Source organism: Grus americana, chromosome 1 (genome assembly GCF_028858705.1).
Source record: "Grus americana isolate bGruAme1 chromosome 1, bGruAme1.mat, whole genome shotgun sequence".
NCBI classification, from domain to species: Eukaryota; Metazoa; Chordata; class Aves; order Gruiformes; family Gruidae; genus Grus; species Grus americana.
Genome location: NC_072852.1, coordinates 154,636,900 through 154,652,711, shown reverse-complemented (window position 1 = coordinate 154,652,711; position 15,812 = coordinate 154,636,900). Strand labels below are relative to the sequence as shown.

Sequence of the window (15,812 nt, the reverse complement as noted above, 5' to 3'; positions counted from 1 at the left end):
TGCTGAAGGGTGCAAGTGTTCACGGATACCGATGCCTCACCTGCCTCCCAGCAGATTATACACCGTGTGGTTTAAATAAGCAAGATAATGAAGTGATGAGAGCTGACTTACCTTTTGCCCTTTTACTCCACTGCAGTCACATTTTCCACAACCGGAACAACCCTGAAAATAAAAAAAGAAATTGAGAATTAAGCTGAACTGGGTGACAGGCAGAACATACTGCAACGAGGCACAGATGTCAGCAGTACCATCCAGACTGCAAGGCTGGTCAGCATGGGGAACGTTTGCTTAAGCCCAATGCAATACATTTTATCTTTATATAGATGTAAACTTCTGGTCTCAGTCACAGTCCAATAAAATAGGCCTTTGTTAAAAAAGAAAAAAAATTGCTATAGTTTTTAACCATAGAAAACTGGTATATTACTTCTAAATCATTGTCTTTTGGGCCACCATTTAAAAAATAACTCATTTTTATAGAATACACACATACTCTGCATCTAGCAATATGAATGTCTCAATTTAAAACAAGCGGATTCTACTCTAGGATTCTATAGTCACACATTCAAAGCTCAACAGAATATTTAAAACAAAATCCATCCAGTCATAGAAGCATCTCTTTAATATCAGTTTGTTAATAAATGGCTTGCATTCTGCATAAATATTTAATCTCTATAAATATGTGCCATTGCTCTGAGGGGAAAGAGATAGTGAAACTGCAGTTCATGATTTATGTTCTACTCTTAAGGAGAAGAATATCAGACCTGAAGAATATGGGGTTTGTTTCTTTTCTGACGACAAAAAATGTTGTCTACACCCTTTGTGTGTTTACCACGAGATCACTTAATATTGATCTACTAAATTTTTTTATCAGTAATTGGTAATCGTCAGATAGGAAGATGGTAGTTTTTAAAGGAAATTAAATATTGGCCTAATTACCACAGGAAAATATGTCAACAAGTACTTCTGGACATACTGTATGAAATCAAGTCAAATCACAGCCTCTAAGAGAGCAAACTGCTCCTAATGTTAAATATTAGATATGGAGGCGATTGTTAATCTTTACTAGCCAGGCAATGACTAGCTCCAGGGTTCTGGTCTGTTTCTTACATCTACCACATTTCAAGTGATCTTCTTTCTTTCTTGCACTCTATAATTGTAATTGACTAACTGTAATTGCCATTATGATGGGAAACCTTCCACTCAGTAAAAACAAATTCACTGCAGCAGGAGAATCCATAGAAAAGATGTGTAAAAACATAACCAGTCTGAATTATTTTCCAATAGATACTACAGAGATCCTTGTTTTCTGAAAGACTTTCCTTAGGAACAGCACCATCTCATGGGGTTTCCACACTAGACAAACTAAAGTCAAAATGCAGCCAACTTGTACCTCCAGAAAATGACGGTACTTCAGCATAGATGTTGACAGACTCCCAAGTCTATCTGGATTCTGTGAAGTAAAATTCTGGAGGGCAGGTGCATGGGAGGATTTGGGAGAGGAGCGTTTTCATCTCAGGAGGGAAGGAAGGTGCACTGCACAGCTGGCCTTGCTAGTCCCAACAGCTCATCTCACCACATTAAACGCTCCTAAGTGCCACTTCCCTCAGAGTGAGGGAGAGAAGATCTTGATTTAGGTGTTTGAGGAAGGGAGCTTAATATGAATAAATGCTACTAAAAGCTTTCATGCCTTTGTTCATGTAAGCCGTAAGACAGAGACTTGAGAAATTTAGGGGTTGGTTTGCTTGGATTGGGTCAGCAGCAAGCAAAAGACTGGGATTTCTGTGACATAACCATAAAGAGCTGTTTATTTTTTGCAAAACCTGACAGGTGATAACATATGAGACAAGTCAGATTAACTGATACACAGGTGAAAGCTTACAGTTATTCTGTGTTCCCAAAGTATTTCAGTGCACCCAAGTGTACCTGGGCCACTCCCCTCCTTTTCCTCCTTGTAGTCATGAAGCAATCAGTGAGTAACTCAGCAGTTTATTACTTTTACTGCTGTCATGCCCCTCAGAAACAAATCAGGAGAAAAAGCAGCAAAACATTTGTGTCACTGAATATTCCACCAGTGCACATGAGATCCTTCAGCAGCCCTGTTAAGCTGTTATCTGTCAGGGACAGCACCTCTCCAGAGCCAGCTCTCAGCATGGATGCTGGGAGCCTGTCCCTCCACACCTGCAGGCTCTATGGGGACCTCAGTACTTCCGGGAAGTAAGACTAAATGTACCTAATGAGTTTCAGTTTTGGAAAACCTCCAAGACCAATAAACATCATCACTCCAGCAAGTTAAATAATACCGTGACATTTTTACATTTTCTTTTAAAGTACAGCATTGAAGAGAAATGGGGATTTAATACTGAAAACAAAATTATTAAAGGCTGTCCAATAAAACTGTAATACACCTCCTGAACTACTTTGTTACTTTTCTTGAGATCTTATTTTTTTATATGTAGATCTACTGAATTTGTTGTTTGATTTCAAGCTTTCTCCATACTAACATAAAGTAAAAATATTCCTAATTTTTCTCTTACATTATTACAGCATTTTACCATGCTATATTATAAATGCACAAAAAGATTAAAATTAACACTGATTAGAATGAGTATTAATCCTATGCTGCAGAAAGAGAATTAGATCTGAAAGTGATGCCAACATGAGCTACAATGCCAACTCGGTACTGACCCGGAGGGAAAAGTGCCACCCACTGAATAATCCGCTTTACTCCTTGCAGTACATGGTTATGCCTGGAAAAACATTGGGCCTCCCATTTCAAGAAGTGACCCTGTATGACCTCTCTTAGTTTTTCAGACCTGATGAGATCACAGCTGGAGGATGCATGCTTGCAGCTCATACTTCCTCCACCAGCATCATGTAGAATGTTATCAGTTTTATCAACACATCCCTTAAATTCAGAAGTCTGTTTTAATTGCATCTGGGAATGTAATTAAAATACGTCATTGAATCATTATAAACATCTGTTTTCAAGTTAATTCCCGCATATTTCCTTCAGCCTGTTATTTAACATTCACCACTTTGGAAAAAAAAATGTTGTTATTTATTTTTAAGTTGAGTTTTGTTCTTTTGTTTAGCATGGTCAGAAGAATGGACTTGTGCTTTCAGGTCTCTTTTTGTGCTTCCAAAAATGACGTCATTATATTCGATTCTTCCTGTTTCTTAAGCCTCAGATGAGAATAATCAAAGGTGAAGAAGGTAAGAAGATACTGAGCATCAGCGAGCACAGCTGCATAAGGTCCTATTTGCAAGCAAGTGCTGTAGCCTGCTATGCCAGAACAGGCTGCCTGTCCTACAAAACTGTGTTTATTTTACAGTAGCATCATCTCCTGCTATCACTGACTGTAACCTCTGCAGGTGGATGGAAGGTTGGCCAACAATGACAGCCACTACTGGACAGCATTATCCTCAACTACTAAAACGTATTTTTGAATCTGAGGGATGTGATAACATTCTCCATATACTAGGACGAAGTATGAGCTTCTTCCTCTTGGTCCTCTGGGAAGACAGGAGGGACAGACTGGAAAAAGCTTATGGATCAAAGTCAGTTTAAGGAGGTCAAAGGGGCATTTAAGTAATGAGATACCAGGAGAGAGGAAGATGGTTACAGCATGTACAGGAATCAGGGTCTGGGTTCACTGAGCCCAGTGTGGGTACAAACACCTCTACTAGTCACTGCTGTCTCTTTTTATTAATGGCAAGAAACAGGCACTTCCATGCTGGGATCCATCTCACCTATTTTGGATGCTCGCTTTCAATGGAGATGAAGCACATCTTGGAGGACTAAGCAGTAGAGATTGAAATGGGCAGAAAGGAGTATGGGCTACGTGTGAGAACAAGGGGGAAAATGGAGAGAAAAGTGGATATGGAGGATCAAACAGAGGGCTAGAGGTTACAGACAGAATGGGACAGAGAATAACATGAGCTCTTCATTCCTCAGAAATCGTTAGAAATTTAGTTGAGTATCTTTCAAACTGTGAACAAGGGGATCTGCATTACTGGTACTCATTTGGGAATGACTTAAGAACACAATCAAGTGTCACACTTGATTTACACAATCAAGTCCTAAGTGGGAAACTTCAGCCTGAAGGAATAAAGATAATCATCACAAGGTAAGCAAGCTAAAAATATGCAAATTATTGCTTATTTCTAAACTTTTAAGACTTTAAATCAGTCTCATGATATGAAGAATCCAGTTCATGATTTCCCACCACACATGACTAGACATAATGACACAAATGTAGAGAAATAGTTTTGTCCTATCTCCCAAACATCCTCTTTGAAACAATGCCTTCCCCAGAAACTGCATGGAGCTTGGCGCAATCGCTGCTGTCCTCCAAATTCCAAAACACAGAAGGCATGGTGTCAGGCAGGAAGCATAATCTGCGGGGGGGATGACAACGCAGGCTCTTTATTCCTTGTCTAGGAGCCAATTACAGACTAATCCAAAGATTTAGGCCAGGTGTACCATGGTACCTCACTTACTTTGCAGGGTAGGCTAGCATTTTTCAGATAAGCCATAGCCTCCTTGCACCACAGGCCAGCCTCTCATACAATATTTGAAGACATTTATTTTATCTTACTCCTCCCACAAAATATCAGTCATCCCAGAAGCAGAAGCTCATTTTAGCAATACAAATTGTTTCATTTTATGACAAGCATTTCCGCTCCATTTCATTCCCCCAGACTGTCTACAACTGATAAGCTTAGTGAATCATGCTGGCAAATCAGTATTAAACTATAAAAAGACTATATCCCTTCAAGATCGCGCATATGAGCAGGCTACATGCAGACTGAGTGTTTGCCTAAAGGACAGTGATTCATTTACTATCATATTAACATATAGTTGGGAAAAAGTGCTGCTAATGAATGGGTGTCCCAATGCGGAACTCTAACTTCCACGAATCACATACCTTAGGAGTACTAAGTCCTGTCAGTGACAGAGCTGAACAGGCTGCTGCAAGTTCCTGCAGCAGATGGAAGAAGCTCTGCTCTGCAATTCAGCCTGTAAGACATCTGTCAGACCATAGCTACAAACTTTGGTTGCATTTTGCCCTGTTTTTACACATCCAGCTACTTTCCTGGCATTTGAGGACTGTTGCTTGGAACTCACACAGAAACGATGCTAACAGCCAGACGAGCAGCCTAGGAGGGAGACAACTGCCGTATTTGGAAATGCACCATTTCTGGAGGCTACAGACATGTCCAAAAAAATACAAAGGCCAAGTCAGTTCTTGGATGCTCCACTTTCTTACAGAAATGCATTTTTCAAGACAAAACGTAGTTCTCTTTCCCACAACATCAGCTCAGACCACTTGCTGAGTTTCAGTTGCTGAGCTGGCTACCAGCTTAAACTAATTGCATCAATTGTATTAATCAAGTTCAAATCTCACCCTGTAAAGCACACTTGTAAGGTAGAAATTTAATAAAATTCTCACTGTTTACTTAACTCTGTTCATGTTAAGAATCTAATTCCAGAGAATGTAGCCACTTCTACCCAAAATAGAATGTCTCTCAAACAACTGAAAATCCTGTGAACAGCTGACTGGTGAGACTAGCACAGATATTAAAATTCTCTGACTATTCACAATGTTTCTAATTCCTAGCTGAAATTCTTCAAAAAGGAAAAAAAAAAAAATCGTAATTATTTCATCTCATGATTCATTGATTATAAAATGACATTTTCTGTTTAGACATGACACTTAAACTGATGATGTTTTCTGATGAAACACTGTAGATTTCCCGCTCTGCATTTAGCTCAAATCCCAGTTTGAGCTGAATTCCAAGACCAGTTTCAAGCTGAAAAACCAGGAATGGCTATGCCAATTGGATGGCTGTTTGACAGTGACCACTCTCAGTCTGAATCTCCTCCTTCCATAAAATCCACTCCCTTCCAACCTTATGTTAACCTAGTCACAGGCCAAGGGAGATTTATCCCTATGTAGCAGACACCGCAATCCTTTCCGAAGCGCATGTATGTACAAATCATGTAGCTGATGAGAGCAGGATCAACAATGACTTCAGTTTCACATCCCACCAAATACAGGAATAAGGAGGTGATGCCAACCGCAGGACATTTATCTCACATTCCTCTCATACTTTCTTCTCTCTTCAGAATATCAAAATAGCTCCCTAGCTGTATTACTATTCTTGTTTTTACTCTTTAGATGTAACTGTATTGAATTAGCCAAACTGCTCTTTTGTATGTAAAGTACCATTAGAGAAAATCACTGCTATATTTCAGTTATCTTCAATATTTTCCTTAACTGATTTTGCAGTTCATTAACAACTTTAAAAAAAAAATCATGTTGCTAAAACTTCCGATTTGCACTTAGCTAGAATGAAGAGGATAAAAAAAAAAATCCAGACTATCTTTGCAAGTTAGCAAAATATAGTTATTTGCCTTTGTACTATTAGATTTACTTTGGATTATGGAAACAGATGGTTCCACTCGACCAGTATAAAATCCTTTTTTTTCTTAAATAAACATACCAGGATGAAAAGCTTCATTGTTTCTATATCTGACCATATGGTCAAAAGGATAAAAAATTGTGATTTGCAATAAACAAGAACTCTCACTTATTAAAAACCCCCACAAGATTACAGACTTACAAAGTTCTAATTCTGCTTAGCCAACAGTAACAAGGTATGGATTAGTATTGACATATGTAATAGCTACAAGTACATTTTGAAACATTATTTCTAAAAGGTTAAGTTATATGTTGATAAACTGGTTGACAGGAACTCGGTGGAAGAAAATTAAATTTGTCCTGTCTAAACTAGGGCTTCAAAATGTATTTGTAAAAATGTTGGCAAAGCAAATTGATTGCTCATTCTAAGTACATCATTCTTCTTTGCCATAATTAAAAAAAACAACCCAACCACAAAACCTCAGAGTCACTCTCCTTCAAAACGCAGCTTTGCATTAAGTGTTTGACCCAGACCTAAGAGTTGTTCTACCATACGCTGTCTTTTGCCTCACAGGGTCTGAGCTCACTGCTCTTAGAAGAGGAAACCTGCTGTGCTGTGGAGCATTTCAAAGGCAAGACTGACCCTCTTTCTCCCATTGAAATAATTTCATTTCACACAGCACACTGAAATTGTATTAGATCAGAGATGGGAACCTGAGCATCTTCCTTCCTTAATGACAGTCCAAAACACTGGGGTATAAAGGCATTTCCACTCGCTCTCATCCTGCCTCCGCAAGAGCTGGGTAGCTGGGTATGGAGCTGCACTACCCAAGTGTGACAGCAGATCTCCCAAGCGCCAGCTGGTAAACAGGTACTCATCCACGAGCTGAAGAGTGGATTCAAAGCCCCTCACTGCACTGAACATGGGCATCTTTAAAATTCAAGGAAGTGGCCATCAGGAAAAAGCAACTCCTTTGTTGAGTTCAGGTTTTTATTTCCTTTGCTTGTAACAAATGAAGAAAAAATCAGAAAAGTCAAACTGTACTATTTAAGCATTCCTGAAAAATGTCTCTGAATTTTTTTCTTAATAATTTTATTATTCTTAATATTTTACCTTTGACTATTTTGTTCACAGAATATGGTTTAAATATTTATTTTGGCAATTCTAAAGGTATATATTCCACCAAATCACTAACTTGCTGACAAACTCACACATTTCTAACGAAAATGTACCAGCTAATAATTTTTAAAGGTTATATTCTGCCTCCATTGGTGTTTGAATTGGTATTTGAACTGGAATTGGAATTTAGTTCAAATTGAAATTTGAACTAAATCACAGTGCCTAAACAGAAAACATCACTTTAAAATGGATAAACTACTAGCTAGCTTGAATCTTAGATCACTATTACTGTTTATGACAAGCAGTACTAATCGGTAATTACAATGAAAACCTCGGTGCGAGCACTTACAGAAGTACTGCGGGGAAGCACCTGTGCACAGATGGGCTTCAGCAGGGCTGCCAGCTTCCCAATGGTCAGAAAGGAGAAGAGAGTGACTTGGTGCACTGTCCCTCACCCTCGGTCGCTCCCGTACCCTCTGCCAGGATGAGGGTAACTGCTGCTGAGCGATGTCTGTGCTAAAGGACTGGCCTTGGTCAAAGTCCTGAAGAGTGAGAAGTCTGTCCCATACAGGACTTGATACAAAGCCAGTTGTCCTGGACTGACAATTTGAACTTCAATCTTCAAAATGGTTTAGGAAAAGGAACATCTGCCATGCCTTCGTTTTCAGAACTTAAAGCAGAGAACAGAAATTGAGCACAGTTCTCATTTCATTTGTAAACCCATGAATTTCAGATGTCTATGGACAGATAAATAACAGACAAAAGGGAACATTTTGTGATTTTATGTCAGCAAGCTCCAGTCTTTCCTACTGTCCCAAGCCCTTCTTCTCCCCCATAAGAAAAAAAAAACATTGGCAGCTTATCTTCATGTCCTTTTTTTAATTTTTTTCCCAGCAAATCATGGGTAGACATCACCTATGACTATTCAGAGAACTCCCTGAACCAAGGGACAGCTTATTGGTTTTACAGCTTTCACCTTTCAGGTCACTCAATTAAGTTCAGCTCTAGTCAGCAATCACTAGAAGTTCCTGTAGTAGCTATTTGAAGTCCTTGGTTGTGTCATTTCCATTTTCTGTAGATCCGGTGCTCACAGAGCACAGAACAAGTGTCTTTCAAGATGTCCTGTGGGATACCACCTGCTTCCAGCTGCCAGGCCAGGTGGCAACACCTCTCCCCTAGGTCCAGGGTCATATCTGCTAGGCCTATGTAAATATCTCAAATGGCACCAGATGCCTACGTTTAAGTGATGGAAATTAGAATCATACAGTCATTTAGGTTGGAAAAGACCTTTAAGATCATCGAGTCCAACCGTTAACCCAGCACTGCCAAGTCCACCACTAAACCATGTCCCTAAACACCACATCTACACGTCTTTTAAATATCTCCAGGGATGGTGACTCAACCACTTCCCTGGGCAGCCTGTTCCAGTGATTGACAACCCTTTCAGTGAACCAATTCTTCCTAATACCCAATCTAAACCTCCACCGGCACAACTTGAGGCCATTTCCTTTTGTCCTATCGCTTGTTACTTGGGAGAAGAGACCAGCACCCACATGGCTACAACCTCCTTTCAGGGAGTTGTAGAGAGCCATAAGGTCTCCCCTCAGCCTCCTTTTCTCCAGGCTAAACAACCCCAGTTCCCTCAGCCGCACCTCATAAGACTTACACTCTAGACCCTTCCCGAGTTTCACTGCCCTTCTTTGGACATGCTACAGCACCTCAATATCTTAGTGCAACCCAAAAATCTCCAAAGGCTTATTAAACCTTGCATGGATAAGAAAAATTAAAATACTTATTCTCCTGAAGACCTTCCTTTGGCTGTACATTGATATACATGAGTAGGACAGGAGGAAGCGGAAGTGGTCCCCACTCATTTCTCTGTCAATGCAGAGCTGTTCTAATAAATCTTCTTGGCATAGCTCTAGACCAGATGAAAAATTTCCTGGAACAAACCTACACAGTGGAAAATCATGGCACTTCATGGTTACTAGTATGTCAGTGCATCAATTAAGTATCTCTGTTAGTCTGAGGGAAACTTTAAGCGAGTCCCAAATTAACATATAGATAATATCTGAAAGGAATGGGAAGTTACTGTCTGAAATATCACTGTGCATGATGAAATTTGAACTCATTACAACAATTCAGCTCTGGTTTTATATAAAAGCCTTGTACAATTTCCAGAAAATCAACTGATTTTAAGAAGAGGTCTATAGAATACAATTAGAAAAAAATTCATTATGGCTCTTGGTACACAGAGGAGGCTGTTTGTAGTTTTTGGCAGGGTTTTTTCTGCTGGTTGGGGGAGGAGGGTTGTTTTGTTGTTGTTGTTTTTAGTATTACCAGAATCTTACAGGATGTTCATACAAAAATTACGGACAGACCACAGATTCTTATCGGAGATCTCCAGTGTATTTTAGCCACTCAAGAAATATTAGCTGATTTTAAAATGCTTAATATTAATTATTTCAGAAAATATTTATTTTGTAAATTAGCATCAGTTGGAAGTACTTCACTAAAAAGATGTTAAAAAAAAGAGTCATATATTCTTAGTCAAAAGAATACCATAGTGCTGGAGCTGAAATGTTTGGTTGCTGGGACCTAATTTTTGACATTCTTTTCCAAATTCCCCAGGGGTCTGTCCTGGAGGTAGGGTCATGGGAGTTCCCTGAAAGCTGCTCTGTGAACATGACTTTCCTGTTGGTGATGTGAACATCATTTTCACAAAGCAATGTAAATCCAGGGGGCTTCCAGTTAGTTCACAGGAAATATAAAGTTATTCCTGTCGTTCCATATTTGGACAAAAATGACATTTAAAGCAACTGTTTCCTCTAAGTACATTCTTTTACAGGAAGCTCTGGCAACAACCAAGGTATTTGCTTACTTAGTGAAAATTTCAGAATATCACATTATACCACTCAGTTCTGCATAGCTCAAAGCAGATAACTGGTTTGTGAATAGTAAGTAATAGCGTTATCATTAAAACATAATGCCTCCCATCAGCATTAGCTACTAGCAGGTCTATTTCTACAGACTGCCAGATACTGCTTAGCCTCCAGCAAGCAGAGAATACTGTACTTACCAGTAGGTTTTGTACCCTTTTCCTAGTTAAGAACTCCACTTTCAGTTATATTTTCAAAGAAGTGAAAAAAATTCCAAGTGCCAGTATGATCCTCTGGTGTTAGAGTCACTGGTGTTACTTCACCAACAGTCGAGGATTAGAGCATACTCCAGGACTTTCTGACACCCAGTGACAAGCGACTTCAGGACTATATTTCAAAGGGCACGGCCCTTCCTCAATTTGATTATGATAATCATTGCCAATAACCCCCATCCTACTTTTCTACTTTGTGAACAGGCAAACAGGAGCCAAGGGGATACAGGTGAGAAGCTCCCTCCTGCTAACTTAAAAAAATCTGAGGGGAGGACAGGAAAAGCTGCTGCAGAATCACCATGGCTGTTGCAGAGCTTACCACCCGCCTCATACGACACTACTCTGGAGCATACAAAGCAGACTGCTCCTTGTCCTGCACGATACAGATACAAACACCCTGCCTTCTAACTCACCCTTTCAGTGTAACTAGCATTAGCAGTTACTAGGCATATAAGCTGATGGGAAACCAAACATCAAACTTCATTCTCATTCATAAGGCAGAGCGATTGCAGTCTCTGAAACAAATTGTACAAGTTTGTTTTTCTTGCTGCCCTCCAGGATGGATCTGCACAACCACTTCCAGCACCTGCTAGAGGTACAAGGCTGGATCTAGCCATAACCTGGCAAGACGGAAACGGCATCATTACAATGGTGGCCCATAACTGCTGCCTCTGCCAGCAGTGGCCAGCGATGCCAGGGGGACAGGTGTCAGGCTCCTTGCCATCCTCTCAGTAAACCCACACCTGCAGGGCTGAACTGCTTTCTAGTAATGCCTCGGAGCTCCTCCAGCCTTTGTGCCTTTGGTGTTCAGCGCACGCCTCGATTTTCGCAAGCACAAGGGTACCCATAATAAGTCTGAGTATGGGTGCTCGGTGTAGTTGGAAGCCTGCCCCAAAACGGCTCCAGCAGGCAGGCAAAACACAGTGCCACCCAAACTAGGCAGAGGCAGCCAGCCCAGCAGTTGATGCAGCCCCTCTTGGCTGTGCTCCCCTGACCCAGGCCGCAGGCAGAACCAGGCCGAGAGGAAACTGCCATGGAGGACTGACTCCCTCCTTCCGTCCTCTCACACACAGCAGCCCCCTCTAAGCAGTGCTGGGGAATGCGCCACCCCCAGAGCAAGCCCTCACACCCACAGCCTGGGCCCAGCCTGGTCCACTGGCAGGAGGACAAACCGCAGTGGTGCAGCCACAGGCCAAGCTCCTTTGCTGCGGGACAATTTCTCAAAAGGTAAAGAAGAAGAATATCCATCTTAATGGCCACGTAACCGCCCTGCCTCCTCGCTTACTGTTTGATTTACCACGGTGGTTAGCAGGACGTGAATGCGCAGCTGCTGTTTTAGGCACCAAGCGTTACACCTGGTACGGCAGCCCAGGCACCGAGGTGGTAACCACCCTGCACACGTGAAGGCCCCAGGACCTTCCTTGCGGCTGTGGAGTCGTGGGCCCCTTCTGCAATCCCCCCATCACGGGAGGCAGATGCTGCTCCTCGCCCCCTCAGGGCCGCTCCCCCTCTTGGCACCATCTCAATCATTGCCCTGACAAAGAGGCCACCTCTTTGCTGCACTGTCCACAGCCATTGCTGTTTTCCCATTTATAACCAGTACTCGCTTGGCCCCTGCAAGGCCCCATTATGCCAGGGAGCACAGCAAAAGACCAAGTCTGCAGGGGAGATGCAGGTCTCTGGCGCCCCAACCCTCCTCAAGGCGTTTTTGTAAACTTGAAGGCAAAGGAGACGCCTCAGGAGGGATATGCAGGAAGCCAGTGAAGCCATTTTGCAAATGTTTACAGCAAGTCTGTGAGTGGTGCTTTCCCTTCCGTTAGCTGATCAAACATGAACATCAACATAAACAAATAAATTTAGAAGTGGCAGCTTTAAAACAGCACAGTGCTGGGAAGCGGAGAGCTGCTTCTGCGGCCATCCTTGCCTAGACTAAATAAACGGAGAGGCGAAATCCTCTTGGTTGGGATGCACACCAAAGAATGTAAGAAAAGCACAGGAAGATTAACTGGACTAGCAGGCTTGGGCCCAGAGAAGAAACCCAGGTGATGTACAATCCAGCACAGATACAGACTGCTGTGTTTTGAACTCAGCACGAGCACAGCTTTCCTCTGCATGGGCTCTGAGCACAGCGTTTTTACTTATGCAACTCCTAATTTCCCGTTAACACCCTCCCGCAGCGTGATCCATCACCAGCGGATGAGGTCGTGTGCACGTACAGGTAATACCATCACCCTGGGCTGGATCTTGCCCAGGGGACCTCCTGCCTCCGTGTCACATATGCTGCATGAATGGTGTCCACTTGCTCCATCTTGGTCCTCTCCTTCCCATCACCAGTTGCTTACTCTTCGGCCCTCCCCGAGTCTGATTTTGCATGATGTATGAAATGACATAGCTTTATGTGGGTACGCAGTACCCGCAGCAAGGGCTCTGCACCTGCACTGGCAGCAGGTCCTCAACACAGTCAGACTGACACTACAGAGTCACTGCCTGAAACTGGCTGTACCTGCAGGGCACGAACATCCCCAGCACACAGCCCCGTCTCACAAGCAGTGTACCATCCTGTTACTAAGAAGATTTGCCTCTATGTGTCAAATGCTGCAGCTTCTGCAAGGAAAACCTTAAGTGAAGTCCCCACTGACCTCCATGGCACATTACAGGTGTATACGACTTGTCATTAAAATCCTTCCAGGAGGACTCTGTTGGCCAGAGTGTTTAGAGGCTTTCAAATTTCACTAGACCATATGAATTTTTATTGCATGAATTTATCAGAACTGTCTAAATGATTTCTTGATCAAAACAATGTTCATTTCATGTGAAGGCATCTTTTCTTCTAAAAGGAACCTAAACTTTTTCCAAAACTCTGACAATGAAATAATAAATTAATAATGATTAATATAAACAATTTAAATGCATTCGTCATACTTCACAGCACTAGATAAGAAGATAGCTCACTAATCTCCTCAGTAACACTGGGAAGAGGAGACAGGTAAAATAGTGATAGCCTCAATGTGGCCAGCAGACTCAACAAAGATTGTTAATGAGCAATTAATACATTTTAAGAACCTTATGGTATTCTGGAAACAGCAGTAGTAACCACAGCAGTTCAACATCTTTGTCAAACACTGGATTTAAAAAGCATACAGCATGTTTAGTCTACTTAGCAGCCAGCCAAAATATACACAAAATTTCATTTTATAAAGCCACTTTTCTTCCCCACAGATCTCAAAGCTCTTCCAAACAGGTTCATCCTATGGCAATACCACTGTTACAGTAACATTTAATTGCTCTAGTGAAAGATTTCAGCCAGTTGTTGCAGACAGCCAGTTGTTGCAGACAGCCAGTTCTAAAAACCGCAGCATCACAGGGCAGGCCTAAAAATGGAAGGGTATTTCCTAAAGTGAAATCTTTTTTAGGAGTATTTGCATTATAACCCTAGCACAAATTTTGGACTGGTAACAGTACCAGAAGTTTAGCCTATGGATCTTTTCAAATATTTTAAGAAATCGCCAGTCAACAATCTACCTAGGCATCTTCTCTTAAGCTCCAAGTTACAACGCTGGTTCAGTTAAACTAATAACTTTTGCAACACATTGTCAGTCATTTATCTATTTATCCTAAAAAGCCATAAGGGGAAGCATTGCTTTCTCTGCTCTTTAACAGGCCAGTGAATTCTAGCTTTTGCTCCTGTCAAGGATGCCATTGACTATGAGCTGCTTTCTCTTCAGGACACATCAGTATCTTTTCTCCTAAAGACTCTGCATGATCCAGAAACACTTCACTCAGTTCTAGTTACACTTCAAAGGACATTACTCCATATTTAAAGACCCCAGATGGATATGGCCATGGCTGTTGAAGAGTCCTAACTAGCAAGAGATATATATCTTAAATGCAAAGCTCAGGGTTTTACAAAAGCCTTTGCTCAGTAAGGAGATGAAGACTCAACTACTGTTCAGAAGCACAAAGACGACTAACCAAAGGGCAAAAAAAGCACTTTTTCTTTCCTTTGCTGTTGCAAACAAATGATGCCAAAGGCCTCTCTATTCCTCTCTGAGAAGCACCAGCTAAGTGGTAATACTCAGGGTCTTGTCCAAGTGGTGTCCTTCAAGAAAGGGTCTAGAGATAAGAAAACAAGAAGAGGAAAAAAACCCAACAAACCCCAACCCTCAAACCACCTCTAAAGTTCAGCAACCCAAAATATAATTGCTCTAGATCCTGCACAGGCAATGCCAGAAGCAGGGAAATGCCTCCCTTGGTGAGCAACAGCTTCTCTCTTTCACAAGCACACTTGGGTACCACAGTTTATGGCAGTTTATGACACCCTTGTACCTGACTTTAACAAAAAGAATGAAGAGGAGCGTTACCACAGCCTAATCTACTGATTGCAACACTCCTCTGAGAATTAGGAGCTACAGAGAGGAGCACTGCCTTCTGCTACCTGATAAGTAGCATTATCACCACGCTGGGATGTAAAAGCTAGCAATAACTTGTATGACTTGCAAGAATTCAGAGCACTTGCGTGTGTTAGGCTTCTAGGGACTGGATGGATCAGACCTCTTTAGGGATTTTGCTGTCTTCCTCACTCATCTGATGAATAGCAAACTTACATGGAAAGGAAGGGAGACTTAGGTGGAAATTCGATGGTCTAAATCTCACACTTTGTCCCATTAAACTGGATTATAAAATTCTAGATGCCCAATGCACTGCAAATAAGCATATATTAAAGAAAAGTTTGTCTCAAAATCAGTAACTAAAGACTAACCTATACTGACTGCCAAACAGCTTTTTTTTTTCTCTTTCAGCTGTGGGACTCAATTTTATTGATGTGGCTGATCAACTGGATTCTTTTGACATTTTTAAAACCTAGTCACAAGGAAAAATCAGTACTACCCACATGTACTCTAATTTACTTGTCTGGCTCAAATGAAAAACAGGCACAATTTTCTCAAACACACATTTTTCAAAATTGACATTTGAAAATCCAGTTTTAATAAAAATTTAAATGTTGGAACATGACCACAGTGCAGCAAAATAGCGACAGGAAATATTATTTTAGTGTGCAACATTTGCCAGATGCAAAAGGAAACAAACTTGTCAGTCCTCTCTTTCTTTTATGTTT

The 15,812-nt window shown here is 41.3% G+C and overlaps 1 protein-coding gene across 1 annotated transcript in view; it reads right to left on the bottom strand.

Moving 5' to 3' along the window:
- COL4A1 (collagen type IV alpha 1 chain) overlaps nt 1-15,812 on the bottom strand; it is a 128,557-nt gene that overhangs the window by 71,883 nt on the left and 40,862 nt on the right. Inside the window, exon 2 of the mRNA XM_054815022.1 lies at nt 112-162. Within this exon, the coding sequence (XP_054670997.1) occupies nt 112-162 (51 nt within the window). The remainder of the gene's footprint in view (nt 1-111; nt 163-15,812) is intronic.